Below are 13,334 nucleotides of genomic sequence, written 5' to 3'. Positions count from 1 at the left end.
GCTAGATTCTCAATGACCTCACACTAATGCAACATTCCGCAGTAGACTGACGAGGTGCATTCTGTGAGTTCAGTCAAGCATCTCACAACAAATCTACCCCAGTGCAGTAGCTTATCAACCTCAGCCAACTATCGCAAGGTCGCATCTTCAATCGAACGCGTACATCAGTCGGCTTGCTAATCGAAACTGGAACACATCTCCCATTCGAACGATCGAGCAATGGCGTACTTATGTTCCATAAGCTTGTGCCTGCTACTGTTCGCATCGGCGATGGTAAATGGCATATTCCTGTCCAATCTGAACGCCAGCTGTTTTCGCTGCATCTGTGAAGCTTCTACCGGTTGCAGCACACCAACAACATGCCGACAGTCGGTAAGATTTGCCCGTCCAAAAGATTGGTTGTGTAGCTGTAGCTTACGCCGCCATTTTGTTTGCCCCGGTTTGCCTGCGGTGCGGCAGTACTGTGGTCCATTCTCGATATCGCGCGCCTACTGGATGGATGCGGGTCGCACCGTGCTGCCCAACGATGAACCTACCCGCTGGGGTGCATTCGAAGACTGTGCGAACGATTACGAGTGTGCGACGGGGATCGTCACCCAGTACATGGAGAAGTATGGCACCGACTGTAATGGCGACGGGTTGGTGGACTGCGTTGACTACACGATGCTGCACGTCAATGGTGGACCGCGCTGTCATGGAGCACTCGGCGGTACGTTTGCGACCAGATTCTACCAATGCATGCGACAACGTCAACTGCGCTCCTAGTGGTGGACAACTCCCGGATTCGGATGGTACGTACCAGTGATCGAATGCTGCGAAAACCCCGCTTTCACTACTGTAGCCGTAGTATGCATTCATAGGTTTTGTTTTTTCTCGATAGCTTGTATATAAGTGTATAGCCGGAAACCTTATCAGGAGAGGTCCGGTTGGTATTTGTTTTCCTTTGCAAGCTCAACCAATATGTTCAAACAAAGCACATACGAGTTCACCATGTGCGCAAACAAAATATAGGGTGTAATATATACTATACTGAGGCAATTTGATCACGATAGCAACGCGATAAATGGAATAAATGTTAAGTAATTGCAATCAAGTAAGCTGCTCCTGCATCAGTCGTTCGTCCGCATTCGTTTTCATACCTCGGACCAGCCCTACATCTCACCGTAAATGTAGCCGAGTGCTTCCGAGCCGCTCACCTTCACCGTGGTGCATTCGTCCTTCAGCAGTAGCGAGATTTTGTGACCGATCTGCTCCATATGCTGACACTTTACGTTCGCATTCTGACAGTGAAGTAACCCTGCGAAGGATGAAAGTTAGTAAAGTGCCAACCGCCGTCTCACCAGTCTGCTCATACCGATAAGGATTGCAGCGTTTCCGCGTATCTCGGGCCATTGACTGCGCAGCATCGGTACGCACGCGTCGATGAAATCGTTGATCCAATCCTGCAATTCTTCACCCTGCCGCGTGCGAAAAAAAAAAGGTAAGCGGAGACATTAGTATCGTTTTGAAAAGCTCGCCCGTTTCCCTTGAGCAAACACGTACAATGAGCTTCACGAAATCCTTCAGAAAGATACCGCACTGCAGCTGACCGTGCTCGAGCAGATGGTTCTGCGCTAGCGCATTCATCTTCGCCGTACCGAGCAGAGCGCACACGTTCTTGAGCGTAATCTTGCAGGCCCGCGCAATCATGCTGTTCTGTTCGCAGAGATGCAGCAGCAGCGAGCATAGGTTGGCCCGCAACTGTTCCATCAGCAGTTCGGAGACAGGTTCGGCCCGCTGTCCGTCCGTGTCGATCGTCACCTGCTTCAGCTTCAGGCCGCAGATATCGCCAAACAGCAGGATCGCCGACTCGCGCAGCTCCGTGGACTGTTTCTCGAAGAACGGTCGAATGCGTATGGCGGACGACACCTGGAACGGTTCGAATTTGGCCGGTTCGATCGCTTGCAGTACGCGGGACAGGCCGCGCATACTGTCGAGCGGGATGTTAATGAAGCAGTGCTCGTTGTAGTCCTCGATACCCTTCAGCAGCGACGTCAGGCACATCGTGGCGTACTTGTCGATATCGTACCGCGTGAGGCTGCACACGTACGCCATACCCCGGATGCTTAACCCCCGGACGAGCGGGTTCGGATCGTTCAGCGACGACTCCAGGCTTAGCATGATGACCGAGGCCGACTCGCCGCACGGCTGCAACGGCACGAGATGGGCGTACAGCCCGGTCGACGCAATGCGCTGCGTATCGTACGGGCTGCTCACGTACCGACTCATCGTCGTAACGATCTGGCGCATTAGGGCGGAGTTTATACCCACCTCGCTCGCCGTTGCCACACCGAGCGGTGTTAGAATTTCGATAAAGCTGTTCAGATCGGTACTGGCGGCCAGGTCCGGGCAGACCGCTAGGACGAGCGAGATTTGCTGCATGCCAAGCGTATCCAGGAACGTTTGAAACGCTTCCAGCACCATCTGGCACGGGTTTAGCTTCAGCACCGCGTCCTTACCGCCCCCACTCGCGTTCCCCTTCGCCCCACGGCGATTGCCCTTCGGGACGGTCACATTGCCGGCCGTGTTGGGCTGTGCGAGCACCGAGTACGGTGGCAGCAGCGTTATGTAGGAAGCGAGCGTCGAGAGTAGCATACAGAATATCTCCGCAAACCGGGATTGCATTTCGTTCTTCAGCTCCGCACACCGGAACATCTCCCGCAGCACGCACACGACAGCGAATGGGTGCAGGGTGGCGGTACGCGTTGTTTCATCTGCTGGTTCTGGCTGCTGTTGCTGCTGTTGCTGTGGTTGCTCGTACAGACAGGTGGAAGTAACGGAGCTGATAAAATTGTCCAGTATAATCCCGCTCAGATCCGGGTCCATCGTGAGCGTTTTCCAGTACTCAATGACATGGCTAAAAACAAAAGGGGGAAAAGGTTAAGCGAGAGCTCCACTGTAAGCCGATAGGTACGTACTCTTCCAGCGGCAAACACTGCGTGAGAATCTCGTTGCACACTAGCTTTGGGTGGTGTTTCGTTAAGGCTAGAATCGATTTTAGGATCGTCGTTTTGGCCCGCGGTACTTCACAGATTTTCACCGCCTGCGAAAAGTCAAACATAATTCGTCAGCAAGCGATCTAAGCGTTTGAAGCGACCATAACCTTACGTAGAGACACTCCTTCACCAGCTCCGGTATGGCGTGGAACATCTCCGAGCCCTTGACGTGCATGAAAAACTTCAGCACGTACGACGCACCGATCACGGAGCTCGATTCCGGATCGTTCACGCTGTACAGCAAACATTTGCTAAACTGCACGTACTGGTAGCTGGACAGCCGCTGGGCAATGATGCGCGCCAGCTCGGCCGCGATCCGGTAGATGTCCTTCGCATCGTCTGTCACTATTTCGTCCCGGATCCGGTCGAGCTCGTTCACCCACTCGACGCTACTGTCCGCCACGGTCAGCGTCTCGTACACGCACGCAATTTCGAGTATCTTTTTCAGCACGTCCACCGCGGTCTGGCGGACGGTGGCGTTCGAATCGATACAGCGCGGTATAATCTTGCCCAGCATGCTGCCGGTCTGGTTGAACTTGGACGGTGCCTCACAGCCGATCTTCATCGAACGCATGTACACCTCGAGCGTGCTGTTGTAGACGTGGCAGGCGCAGATACGCACCTCGCTGTTCCGATCCTTCAGCCACTTCTCCAGTATCGAGTGCACGTCGTCCAGACAGGCGGGCGACGCGTTCTGCTGCACCAGCACCGTCCGAATGAATTGGTTCACCTCCGGCAGGGAAAGGTTCAGGTAGCGTGCCAGATAGCTGGTGCGTGTGTCGTCCTCCGTCGAGTCCAGCCGCGACTTGAGGTTCTGGGCGGTGGTGAAGAAGTAGAAGCAGATCGCATTCAGCAACCCGTTCACGTCCAGGTTTTGCTCTTCGGCGCTCAGCTTTACCAGCACCGTCGCCAGCTGTATGATGCTGGGAAGCAGCGGCAGATACTCGTTGCTACTGTCCACCGTGATCGTCATGCAGATGCGATGCAGATCGGTCCGGTTGCGTTCGCACGTGATGCGCTCGTCCCCGTCCGAGGGCGACAGGGCATCGGACAGCGCGAGCAGCGTCTTCAGTACGTGCTGCCGCACGAACAGTTCCTTGCTGTCGAACTGCGTGATCAGATACCGTACGACCGGGTCGGTGAAATGTTGCGCCACCGTTTCCTTCGGTGCGCGGCCCACGATCACGTGCAGCGCCTGCAGTGCCAACACCTTCATTTTGTACGCCTCCAGTTCGCGCGCACTGTCCTTGATGAAGTTCAGGTTCGAGAAGAAGCTGCTCGACTTCTTGACCGCCCCGTCGTCGATCACGTGCGTCATCAGCTTGGCCATCACCTTGTCCAGATGCTCTACCGACGCGTACCCGAGTGCTTCCGCGTAGTCCTGCATCAGCCGCTCGTACTCTTCGTTCGGTGCGTTCTTGTCGCCCTTCTCCGCCTTCGCTAGGCCGATGATCAGATCGAGCTTGTTCGCGACCAGATGCTCGTCCAGCGAGTGGCACAAGCACACGCCAAACACCTTCACCAGCATGCGCTTCTCCTGGTCCAGCGGCGGCACGCGAAACTCGAACGCCTGCCCAGCGGCTCCTCCACCCCCACCCCCACCACCGCCACCCCCACCCGCACCGCTGCCGATGGGTTGATAGAGGGGGAGTTGGTGAAACATTTCCGCGATGATGCTTTCCACGAATGTGTACTCATCCACATCGCGTATCGTTTCCTGCACGAAGCCAAACAGTAGCTCAAAATAGCGCCGCTCATCGATCCCGCTCGCCAGCTCGGTCTGGAGCGTCCCGAGCTGCTCGCTCCACAGCGGTACCAGATGGCGGTAAAGGCTGCCGGCGTAGCTCTTCAGAAACGCAACCAGATGCTGAATGCGCTGCAATTCGCCGAAATTACCCAACAGTGCCAGGGTGCGAACGAACACGGAAATTGGTCGGGGCGGTGGTGGCGGTGGCAGCTCGTCCGCTTCCTCGGCCGAACTCTCGTCGAACGGATTCTGGCGCCGTTCGGTCGCAAGGGCCAGCTCCGGATCCTTCGTAAACAGGTTCGCCAAACACTTGCCGATCGTACCGCAGATGTCGGTGTACTCGTACCGCAGGTACGCCTGCAGCAGCTCCATCTTCAGCATATGGTCCACCGTGCCGACGGTGGAGGAAAGTATGTGCATCGTGTCGTTGCACGCCCGCTGAAACTCCTGATGCTCGTCCGCGCTACCGTGGTCGAGGTTCAGCTTGTTCGGCCGGCAGCAGCTGCGTATCAGGAACGTTACAAACTCCCGATCGCGCACAAAGTTTTTCTGCACGAACGCGACCACCGTCTTCAGCAGCACCATCCGCACCTTGACCGGCTTTTCCGTCGCGAGCATACCCTTCAGGATGGCCGTTATCTCGGGCAGCTTATCGCGCACGACCCGCTCGGACGTGTTGGTGAGATGTGTCACCACCAGTAGCGATTTGATGCGCTCCCGCTCGTTGTTGTTGCGCAGATGGATCAGCAGTATTTCGATGATCTTTTCCCCGTACTCGGGCGCGAGCAGATCGAAGCAGCGCAACACCTCAAAGTGTCCCTTGACCGTTTGCGGCTTGTCGTAGTCGGGATTGACGCACACGAGCTCGAACAGACACGCGACCAGATTGTCCGACATCGGGCCGAGCAGCTTCGAGTCGAGCTCGAGCACGGTTTTGATGATGGCGGCAAGGTACTGCGTGATAGCGCTTCGGTCCAAACTTTTCCGGTACAGTGCCAGCACGCTGGTGACGGTTTTGGCGAGATTGTCGCTAACCCGCTCCACCGGCAGCAGCGGATACATGAAGGAAAATGCGTTCAACACTTCGCCCGTAATTTTGGGCTCGCGCGACGACAGCCACTGGGCGTGAAAGTGATCGTACACGATCGACACCTCGTCGTGTATTTCGTACCGTACGCCAGTTTTCATCGGGATCTCTTCGTTCGGGTTTTGGCGCTGGTACTCCTGGTACTCGGAAAACGCTTCACAGAACCGTCCGATTGCGTACGCGTACGCTTGCCGGAGAAAATCTTGCTTCACCATCGACAGGGTCGGTAGGATGAGGCCAAGGATGGGCTTGATGTACGGTACCGTGTCCATGGTGTTGGCGGTCGCTAGCGCACCGACCGATTGCATGATCATAAAATTTGCGAGGTGATTCTGTTCGAGATGTTTGACGAATATTTCCATAATTTCCTTGCAGTAGCGACGGCCGACGGCGACCAAAATTTCCCGGCAGGGTGTCTGTACCGTTGTGTTCTGTTCGGTTATCTTCATGATTTCCGCCATACTGTACTGGATGCATTTGGAGGCCGTGTTCGGGTCGATGGCGTCGATCAGGTTGGTAGCGATGTAGGATATCACTCTGCAGCAAAAAGGGGGGGAGATGGGACGCGTTGTTGTTTAGGGGAATACACATTTCACTTTCTACGCGGCTTACCTCAGTATGATTAGGGTGTGTGTGTCGCCCAGCTTGGGATGCTTCTTGCGGTATTCGCAGAACACTTCTACGATTTCATCATGCCGCCGTTTGGCGATGCGGATCAGGGATACTTCCGTCGTACTACGCAGCAGCTCCTCCTTGTCGGTAAGGCTGTCCAGCAGACTGTTGACGACGGCTGCAGATATATGCATGTTTGTTAATGGGCGTTAACCAGGGACTTTGGAAACTTTTCATCCGGTGCCGCTATTCCCGTTTTTTTTCTTTTGCGATATATTGCTCTTATTCGGGCCTAATTTAGAAACCGTTCCACAACCGTTATCGTCTGGTGGAAGTTAAGGCGAACCGTAACACAAAGGAACTACGAATGCTTGTGCAGCACTATAAGCAACCAGTGCCATACTGCTAGCAGCCCCACATTCGTAATCCATCGTCAGGCCGCGTTCTCGCATTAGATTTGGAAGAATCGTGCTGGTAAAATACTGTTTTTTTATGCTTAGAGGTTGTAACAAATTTTCTCCTGATAAGCGGCCACCAGAAAGATGAACGAATATACGAAAAGGCAAACAAAGAACAACAACAACAAAAAAACACTCTCACACACACACATTCCTGATACGCTTACTCACCGATTAGATGCTGGTCCTGTTTGATAACAGGCACCGGAGATGGTTTTCTGCCCTCCTCCATACGTTCCGTGTGCTTTTCCATGATTTTTCACGGTAATTACGCTTTAGGGCGCTGCGGTTCCCTACACAGCGGCGTCAATGGATCGATGCGTCGTCGTACGTACGACGGACGTCTCGGTTGATTGCACTCGCACACACACGCTTATACAAACGCACGCAACAAACGGCGATGATGTACGCTTTTCCTTTGATAATGTACGCTGTTAATTACCTTTTTACTTCCTTGGTAAGTATATATATTATGGGCCAACCGGGCCACTCCGTGACACAAACACTTGTCCGCTTTGTTTGGGTTTGGTAGCTGCGTCTGGTCGTCGTTGTTCGGTTGATGAAACGTCAAATTCAGCTGATATGACAGCTGTGCAACAAAAACACAACACAGATAACAACAACACACGCACACTCATACTTGCATGGACAGGTTGAACGAGCCTGTTCCGATGCATCTTCCTAATATGCGCGGTGGTTTCTTCGCCCATTTTTTTCTATTATGCAATTAAATTGTGATATGCACATATGACATTAACCTGGAACCGTGCTCGATTGTCGGAACATTCTATTATAAATGTATTACTATAAGCGTCTCTCGGTTCACTTGAAATACCTTTCCGATGGCTGTACTTTGCTCAGGAAGCCATTGTAAAAGTCTTGTCCGGTTAACATTTTCTTGCCGCCGATCGATAGCTGCAGTATCTGGAGTAGCCGTCCATCACCACATCGAACCAGCAGCTGTTTTTTGCGTTTCGAGTATTCCACGTGGCCTGGCAGACAGGTCGGCAGCTGGCCTTGTACCTGCAGCTCTGTGTTGAACGATAGTTTATATATCTTTACCACATCTCCACCGAAGGTAGTCAGGAGCGGCCGTAAGCCATACAAGGAACGATACAAATCGTATATCCGTACTGCTGTCGAGTTTCTCCACGAGATTTCAGCAAACTTTTGATCAATTTTGGGAGCTGTGGGGGTAGTACAGGGAGAACCATTAGGCACGTTTTATATGAAACTAAGACGAGCGTCGTCCTGCATACCGTACGTCGCTTCAGCATCGTTTTGAACCGTTTGCCTTCGATAGTACGTCTCCAAATCTTCCATGCACGAAATCAAACACTCAGCGCCAACGTTTGCTAGCCGATCGTGCAGTTCCGGCATCAGCGTGTCACGCCCGATATCGACGGTGGACTGCAGCAGTATTTCACCCACATCGAACTGTCTCGGTTTGATGCGCATGATGGTGACACCGGTGCGTTGATCGCCGTTTGCGATCGCGTGCACTATCGGTGCTGCACCCCGCAACTTTGGCAGGAGACTAGCGTGTACATTTAGCATTCCTCTAAAATAAAAATAAAAAACATTTTAAAACGTAAGGCAATTATCGAAACCCGCTAGCGCTATCCACTTACCGTTGGAAGCAATTTATCAGCGACTCCGGGATGAGGTGGCCAAACGAAACCACCACGCCGAGATCGAACGAACCGGGAGCGGTGCGGGAGAACGATGCCCAATCATGCAGCGGTATACCTTCTGTTTGGCTGTACCATTTGACGGGATTCTTTGCCGCTTTAAAGGACGTAACCACCTCGAGCCGTTTTACACGTCCATTATCTATTCTACAATGATAGGCCAAACAAAACATACGCTCTTTAGCGAATGTGGTGTGCAAAGCGTGCTGGGCGTACTTACAGATTTTTGTGAATAATTTTTAGACTTGGCAGTGAGAAGTGGTCCGTACCGAAGAACAGCACTTTGAGACGGCTAATGTTGGAAAAATAGCGCTCAGCACTGCGCGCCTTCCGAACGATTGGCGTCCGTGCGTGTATTAAGCTTAGCAGCATCTTGTGCCAACTTTGTTTGTATGGCAGGCGTGTTTTTTTCTGATCGAGTTTAGTCTTCTCGATCGGCTAAGATAAATTAGCCATGAATACAATTTTCAATACACTAGAGTTTGCTAATCATAACAAACGAATGACATACCGGTTATTTGTGCGCTACAATTACATTGTATGGAGCTGTATGTCGGTGTGTGTGTGCTGGAAGATAAACTAAAATCAGGTTAATGTAATGCTATTTCAATAAGCGAATAGTTACCAAATACTTATTTACATTTTTGTTTGTAATTTATTTAGTAAAATATGCCCCGGGCTCAAAATTAAGCAGCGTTGTTTACATCTCTTGTGGCGCTTTGTGCAATTGGATTTGACAGCTGGCGCGATGGTTGTCAAGCTGGCATTTGACATTGTTTATGTTTTACCACGTGTAGTACGCGGGTCGGTCGTATCGCAAACAGACCGGAATTGAAATTGTTGCTAACATTCGTACATTTCGCACCGGATTACTGCAGCCACCGTCATGTGCGCCAAGCTAAGCAAAAAGTCCGATGCAATACTGCGGCGGAAGGCATCGTCGGCCGTCCAGAAACCGAATCCGTTCGAAACGGTGGTGATGAAATCGAAACACGCCGTGCTCAACCGTGGCACACAATCAAAGCATCCCGGCAAGCTGCAGCGGATATCGAACGAGAAGCGCGATCAAACGCTGGGCAAAGAGTTTGCGCTGCTGAACAAAACGAACCGCTTTCTGGATGCGCGAACCAACGGCAAATATGCACGTGGTCCGTCGAAGAAGGCACAGGCGAAAGAAATGTTCAACCTAAACCTAACGCACGGCGGGCGTACGATGCACGAAATCGAACGGTTCGATGATGTGCCGGATGGGGTCGATGATGATGAGGATGAGGATGGAGTGTTGCAAGGTAATTGCAGTTGTCTGGCGGTTGTGAAGGATGGAACTTAAGTTTAATCTTAATCTTTTCTACTAGAAACCTTCACGCGGGAAACGCATTTCGGTGGCGGATCGGATGACGAGGGCGCTGGAAGGGATCGGAAAACGGTCATCGAAGAGATGATTGCCGAAAGCAAGCGACAGAAGACGGAACGCCAGCGGGAAAACGACGAACTGTACGATATGCGGCAGAAGCTAGATGACGAGCTGGAGAATTTGATGCCACAGTTCAATGAGCACATACGGAAGGACAACGAACGGCCGAAACCGGACGATTACGATAGAGCGTTGCGTGAGATGATCTTTGAGCCGCGCGGCGTACCAACCGAGAAGCTGAAAGCGATTGACGAGGCGGCCACTGAACAGAAGCGACGGGAGGTGCTGGAGCGCGAAAAGCAGGAACGAATGCAGGCCGTACCGGCAGCGACGACGAGCGCCAATCGACCAGTGTCGGCGGATGCGTTGTGCGATGACTACGCGGTAGAAGATGTCGGTAACGATGACGATCCCGATGAGGAATATGGGGAGGACAATGGGACCGGTGAGAATGATGATGAAGAGGAAGAGAATGAATCGGACGACGGTTCGGACGGTGATGATTCGGATGGTAGTGATGTGGATAGTCTGTCGGATCTGAAAGCAGCTACACAGCACGCCAGTGAGGATGAGTCAGAATCGGAAGCCGAGCCGGAATCGGTGCCGGAAAAGGAAATCGCCCCAAAAGTAAAGGCACCGGTAAAAACGGCCCCAAAGGAAGAGAAACCTGTGCTGCGTGTGGTGGACGTGCCGCGAGAGTACGAACAGTTTGCCGAGATGCTTGAGGGTAAAAGTGTTAGCGAACGGATCAACCTAGTAGCGAGCATGGTGCACACGCTGAAACAGAAAACATTTCTGCACAAATCACGCTGGTCGGTACTGTTTGCGTACATCCTCAACTATGTGAGCGCTCGCTTTACGAGTGCCGCTTCGATTGAGGAGGATTTTCAAGCGTTAGACCAGCTAACTCCGCTGCTTCACGATATCGCGGCGACCGATCCTTCCGGCATTGGGCAAGTGTTCCATAGTGTGCTGGAGGAAAAGTACAATGACTACAAAAATCGTCCTCGTCGATATCCGGATCTGGCGACACTGGTGCTGCTGAAGTTGGTGCCACTGCTATTCTCCGCTTCCGATCGGAAACATTCGATCGTCACACCGGCATTGGTATTTACGGGAGAAATACTTGCCCGCTGTCAGGTACGGAACCGGCGAGACATTAGCCGTGGATTGCTGCTCGTCACCACGGTGCTGGAGTGTGTGGAACAATCCAAACGGTTTCTCCCATCAGCGATTGCGTTCTTAACCGGGGTGCTCGATCAAGCTTGCCCTAAGGATGCGTTACCGCCAATCACCACCATCGTCCAGCCGTTTAAACTAACCTCCAGTATACTGCTAGCTGAAACGGAAAGTGACATAAACGAGCCGGAAGTGCTGCAACTTACCGCACAGGATCTTCTTCTCACGCAAATAACTTCATCGTTTAAGGTGCGTGCTGTCGCGTGCACCGTTTCGTTGGTGGGCGCACTATGCAAGCAGCTCGAAAGCATCGCAGCAGCAGCAACGATCGCAAAGCAACTGCTACAACCACTAAACAGCATACAGAAACGATCCTATCCTACGCCGGTGATGGAACTGTTGCAGCAAACCAACGCCACGCTAACGGAGCTCTCGCGCCGATCGTTACCCTACCTGGTGCAGGCGGAAAAGAAACCGAAACCGTTGCGTTTGCTCGAACCGAAAATCAATCCCGTCTACGAGGATATCCGGCGACGGCCAAAGACGGCAATACCGATCCGAGAACAGCGGCGCAAGATTCAGCAGAAGATCAAGAAGGTAACGCGCGGTGCGAAACGCGAAATCCGGCTCGATAATGAGTACATCGCGAAGCTGCAGCACAAGCGGCGCATGGAGAGCGACCGGGAACGGCAACAGAAGGTACGCCAGATATTTAGCCATGCTTCGTCGCAGCAGGCCGAATGGAATTCGCTCGACAGGAGAGCAAAGTATCGTAAGTAGATTGCGTCTTGGATGGTCGATTCTGTACTGCGGTACAGAAGTTTTAAGCATTAGGGTAGCTTAAAGTGCATTTGAATACAGTGCTGAGTTATTGATAAAAAACAGATTAGCGCTTAAGCATCAGTCTGGACGGAAGAGAAACTTAGGAAGAAAATGTGTCACCATCTATTGTAAAATTACGTTGAAAAAGGAATAAATTGCGTTGTTGAAAAGAAATGCGAAAAGGCTCTTGGTTCCCTTTATTTTTTTACATTAAGAATGTCATAGGTATGCAACGTCTCATCTGCTTCACCGTCGCCCCCCGCCTCCCACTACTTGCCATGCTTTTCGAAGTATTCACGCGAATCCTTCGGGTTCGGCTTGATGGTGGCCGCGTTCGTCTTCGGTTCCCAGTTGGCAGGGCACACTTCGCCATGCTTTTCGACAAACTGGAACGCCTTAATCAACCGGAGCGTTTCGTCCACCGAGCGGCCGACCGGCAGATCGTTGATCGTAATCTGCCGCACGACACCGTTCGGATCGATGATGAACAAACCGCGCAGCGAGATGCCGTCGTTCTTCAGCAGCACACCGTAGTCGGCGGAAATTTGCTTCGTAAGGTCGGCCAACAGCGGATACTCGAGGTTACCGAGACCGCCCGCTTTGCGCGGCGTGTTGATCCAGGCCAGGTGCGAAAAGTGCGAATCAACCGAAACACCAACCACCTCCGTGTTAAGCTCCTTGAACTCTTTGATACGATCGCTGAACGCGATAATTTCCGTTGGGCAGACGAATGTGCTGAAAACGGTACGAGCGTTAAGGTAAAACGGGTATGTAAACACAAAACGGAGCTACCGGGCGCGGATGCTTACAAATCGAGTGGATAGAAAAACAGCACCAGATACTTTCCCTTGTAATCTTCCAGCTTGATCTCACGGAAATCATTGTTTACGACGGCGGTCCCCTTGAAGGACGGGGCCGGATGCTGAACCTGGGCCACCGACAGGACCCGGCCGGTATGCAGCAAACCTCGCCGGAACCCAACACCGGACGACAGCCGGGAGCACTGTGTTTACGGAAAGATTGGAAGTAAAGAGTTTCGTTACATAATCTGTTCGGTTCCAGTATTCCAGGGTGGTACTGGTAAGACGGAAGCTTTCTACGTACCGCTTGTGCTAGATTACGTGCCAGAAACGACATGTTTGCGTGTAATTTAGAAGTGTTTCGCAATTGCACCTCCGCAGATTATTCCGGCACCGAAGGGACCGAACGTTTCGAATGTTCTATTTTTTCTGTGTGTGTTTGCGCTGTGCTATTTGCTCATTGACAGCCGGATTGAAGCTGACTGACAG

General features: G+C 52.3%; 5 protein-coding genes across 8 annotated transcripts; 2 read left to right on the top strand and 3 right to left on the bottom strand.

The window, feature by feature from the left end:
- The first annotated feature begins 30 nt into the window (after positions 1–30).
- Positions 31–1,097, top strand: LOC118504573 (lysozyme 2-like). Its single transcript, XM_036039206.1, has 2 exons — positions 31–372; positions 460–1,097. The coding sequence occupies exons 1-2, from the start codon at positions 220–222 to the stop codon at positions 763–765; spliced, it is 459 nt and encodes a 152-aa protein (XP_035895099.1). The 5' UTR covers positions 31–219; the 3' UTR covers positions 766–1,097.
- Positions 824–7,594, bottom strand: LOC118504443 (maestro heat-like repeat-containing protein family member 1). The gene is made up of 7 exons (XM_036038924.1): positions 7,111–7,594; positions 6,482–6,659; positions 3,148–6,406; positions 2,958–3,082; positions 1,543–2,896; positions 1,355–1,457; positions 824–1,297 (listed from the first exon to the last, which is right to left on the bottom strand). Exons 1-7 carry the CDS (start codon positions 7,190–7,192, stop codon positions 1,152–1,154), a joined length of 5,247 nt encoding a protein of 1,748 aa, XP_035894817.1. The 5' UTR covers positions 7,193–7,594; the 3' UTR covers positions 824–1,151.
- Positions 7,595–7,709: 115 nt separating this feature from the next.
- LOC118504518 (methionyl-tRNA formyltransferase, mitochondrial) lies at positions 7,710–9,373 on the bottom strand. Of its 4 annotated transcripts, none has more exons than XM_036039064.1 (6): positions 9,271–9,373; positions 9,142–9,209; positions 8,851–9,068; positions 8,571–8,777; positions 8,199–8,500; positions 7,710–8,126 (listed from the first exon to the last, which is right to left on the bottom strand). In XM_036039064.1, exons 3-6 carry the CDS (start codon positions 9,000–9,002, stop codon positions 7,762–7,764), a joined length of 1,026 nt encoding a protein of 341 aa, XP_035894957.1. In that variant the 5' UTR covers positions 9,003–9,068; positions 9,142–9,209; positions 9,271–9,373; the 3' UTR covers positions 7,710–7,761. The 4 variants fall into 4 exon arrangements, with proteins under 4 accessions (XP_035894957.1, XP_035894965.1, XP_035894973.1 ...); XM_036039072.1 differs by having other exon boundaries at positions 9,142–9,197; positions 9,271–9,362; XM_036039080.1 differs by having other exon boundaries at positions 9,142–9,197; positions 9,256–9,273.
- A 36-nt stretch (positions 9,374–9,409) lies between these two features.
- Positions 9,410–12,219, top strand: LOC118504446 (nucleolar protein 14 homolog). Its single transcript, XM_036038938.1, has 2 exons — positions 9,410–9,919; positions 9,986–12,219. Exons 1-2 carry the CDS (start codon positions 9,517–9,519, stop codon positions 12,001–12,003), a joined length of 2,421 nt encoding a protein of 806 aa, XP_035894831.1. The 5' UTR covers positions 9,410–9,516; the 3' UTR covers positions 12,004–12,219.
- On the bottom strand, positions 12,201–13,319 carry LOC118504551 (peroxiredoxin-2). Its single transcript, XM_036039159.1, has 3 exons — positions 13,150–13,319; positions 12,855–13,048; positions 12,201–12,780 (listed from the first exon to the last, which is right to left on the bottom strand). The coding sequence occupies exons 1-3, from the start codon at positions 13,180–13,182 to the stop codon at positions 12,315–12,317; spliced, it is 693 nt and encodes a 230-aa protein (XP_035895052.1). The 5' UTR covers positions 13,183–13,319; the 3' UTR covers positions 12,201–12,314.
- Positions 13,320–13,334: the final 15 nt, after the last annotated feature.

This window comes from Anopheles stephensi, chromosome X (genome assembly GCF_013141755.1).
Source record: "Anopheles stephensi strain Indian chromosome X, UCI_ANSTEP_V1.0, whole genome shotgun sequence".
In the NCBI taxonomy this organism is placed as follows: Eukaryota; Metazoa; Arthropoda; class Insecta; order Diptera; family Culicidae; genus Anopheles; species Anopheles stephensi.
The sequence above is the reverse complement of the archived record's forward strand: the minus strand, read 5'-3'. Positions and strand labels throughout refer to the sequence as shown.

What these genes read in the sequence shown, in the direction of transcription:
- LOC118504446 (XM_036038938.1), top strand. Translation starts at nt 9,517, where the DNA reads ATGTGCGCCAAGCTAAGCAAAAAGTCCGATGCAATACTGCGGCGGAAG. An exon ending in TGAGGATGGAGTGTTGCAAG is followed by an intron (nt 9,920 to 9,985) that starts GTAATTGCAGTT and finishes CTTTTCTACTAG; the next exon opens with AAACCTTCACGCGGGAAACG.
- LOC118504551 (XM_036039159.1), bottom strand. Translation starts at nt 13,182, where the DNA reads ATGTCGTTTCTGGCACGTAATCTAGCACAAGCG. An exon ending in CACGTAATCTAGCACAAGCG is followed by an intron (nt 13,049 to 13,149) that starts GTACGTAGAAAG and finishes CCGTAAACACAG; the next exon opens with TGCTCCCGGCTGTCGTCCGG. An exon ending in TTTTTCTATCCACTCGATTT is followed by an intron (nt 12,781 to 12,854) that starts GTAAGCATCCGC and finishes TACCGTTTTCAG; the next exon opens with CACATTCGTCTGCCCAACGG.
- LOC118504443 (XM_036038924.1), bottom strand. Translation starts at nt 7,192, where the DNA reads ATGGAAAAGCACACGGAACGTATGGAGGAGGGCAGAAAACCATCTCCG. An exon ending in CACACCCTAATCATACTGAG is followed by an intron (nt 6,407 to 6,481) that starts GTAAGCCGCGTA and finishes TTTTTGCTGCAG; the next exon opens with AGTGATATCCTACATCGCTA. An exon ending in AAACGCTGCAATCCTTATCG is followed by an intron (nt 1,298 to 1,354) that starts GTATGAGCAGAC and finishes CATCCTTCGCAG; the next exon opens with GGTTACTTCACTGTCAGAAT.
- LOC118504573 (XM_036039206.1), top strand. Translation starts at nt 220, where the DNA reads ATGGCGTACTTATGTTCCATAAGCTTGTGCCTGCTACTGTTCGCATCG. An exon ending in CAACAACATGCCGACAGTCG is followed by an intron (nt 373 to 459) that starts GTAAGATTTGCC and finishes GCGGTGCGGCAG; the next exon opens with TACTGTGGTCCATTCTCGAT.
- LOC118504518 (XM_036039064.1), bottom strand. Translation starts at nt 9,002, where the DNA reads ATGCTGCTAAGCTTAATACACGCACGGACGCCAATCGTTCGGAAGGCG. An exon ending in CTGATAAATTGCTTCCAACG is followed by an intron (nt 8,501 to 8,570) that starts GTAAGTGGATAG and finishes TTTTTATTTTAG; the next exon opens with AGGAATGCTAAATGTACACG. An exon ending in CGATGCTGAAGCGACGTACG is followed by an intron (nt 8,127 to 8,198) that starts GTATGCAGGACG and finishes CTACCCCCACAG; the next exon opens with CTCCCAAAATTGATCAAAAG.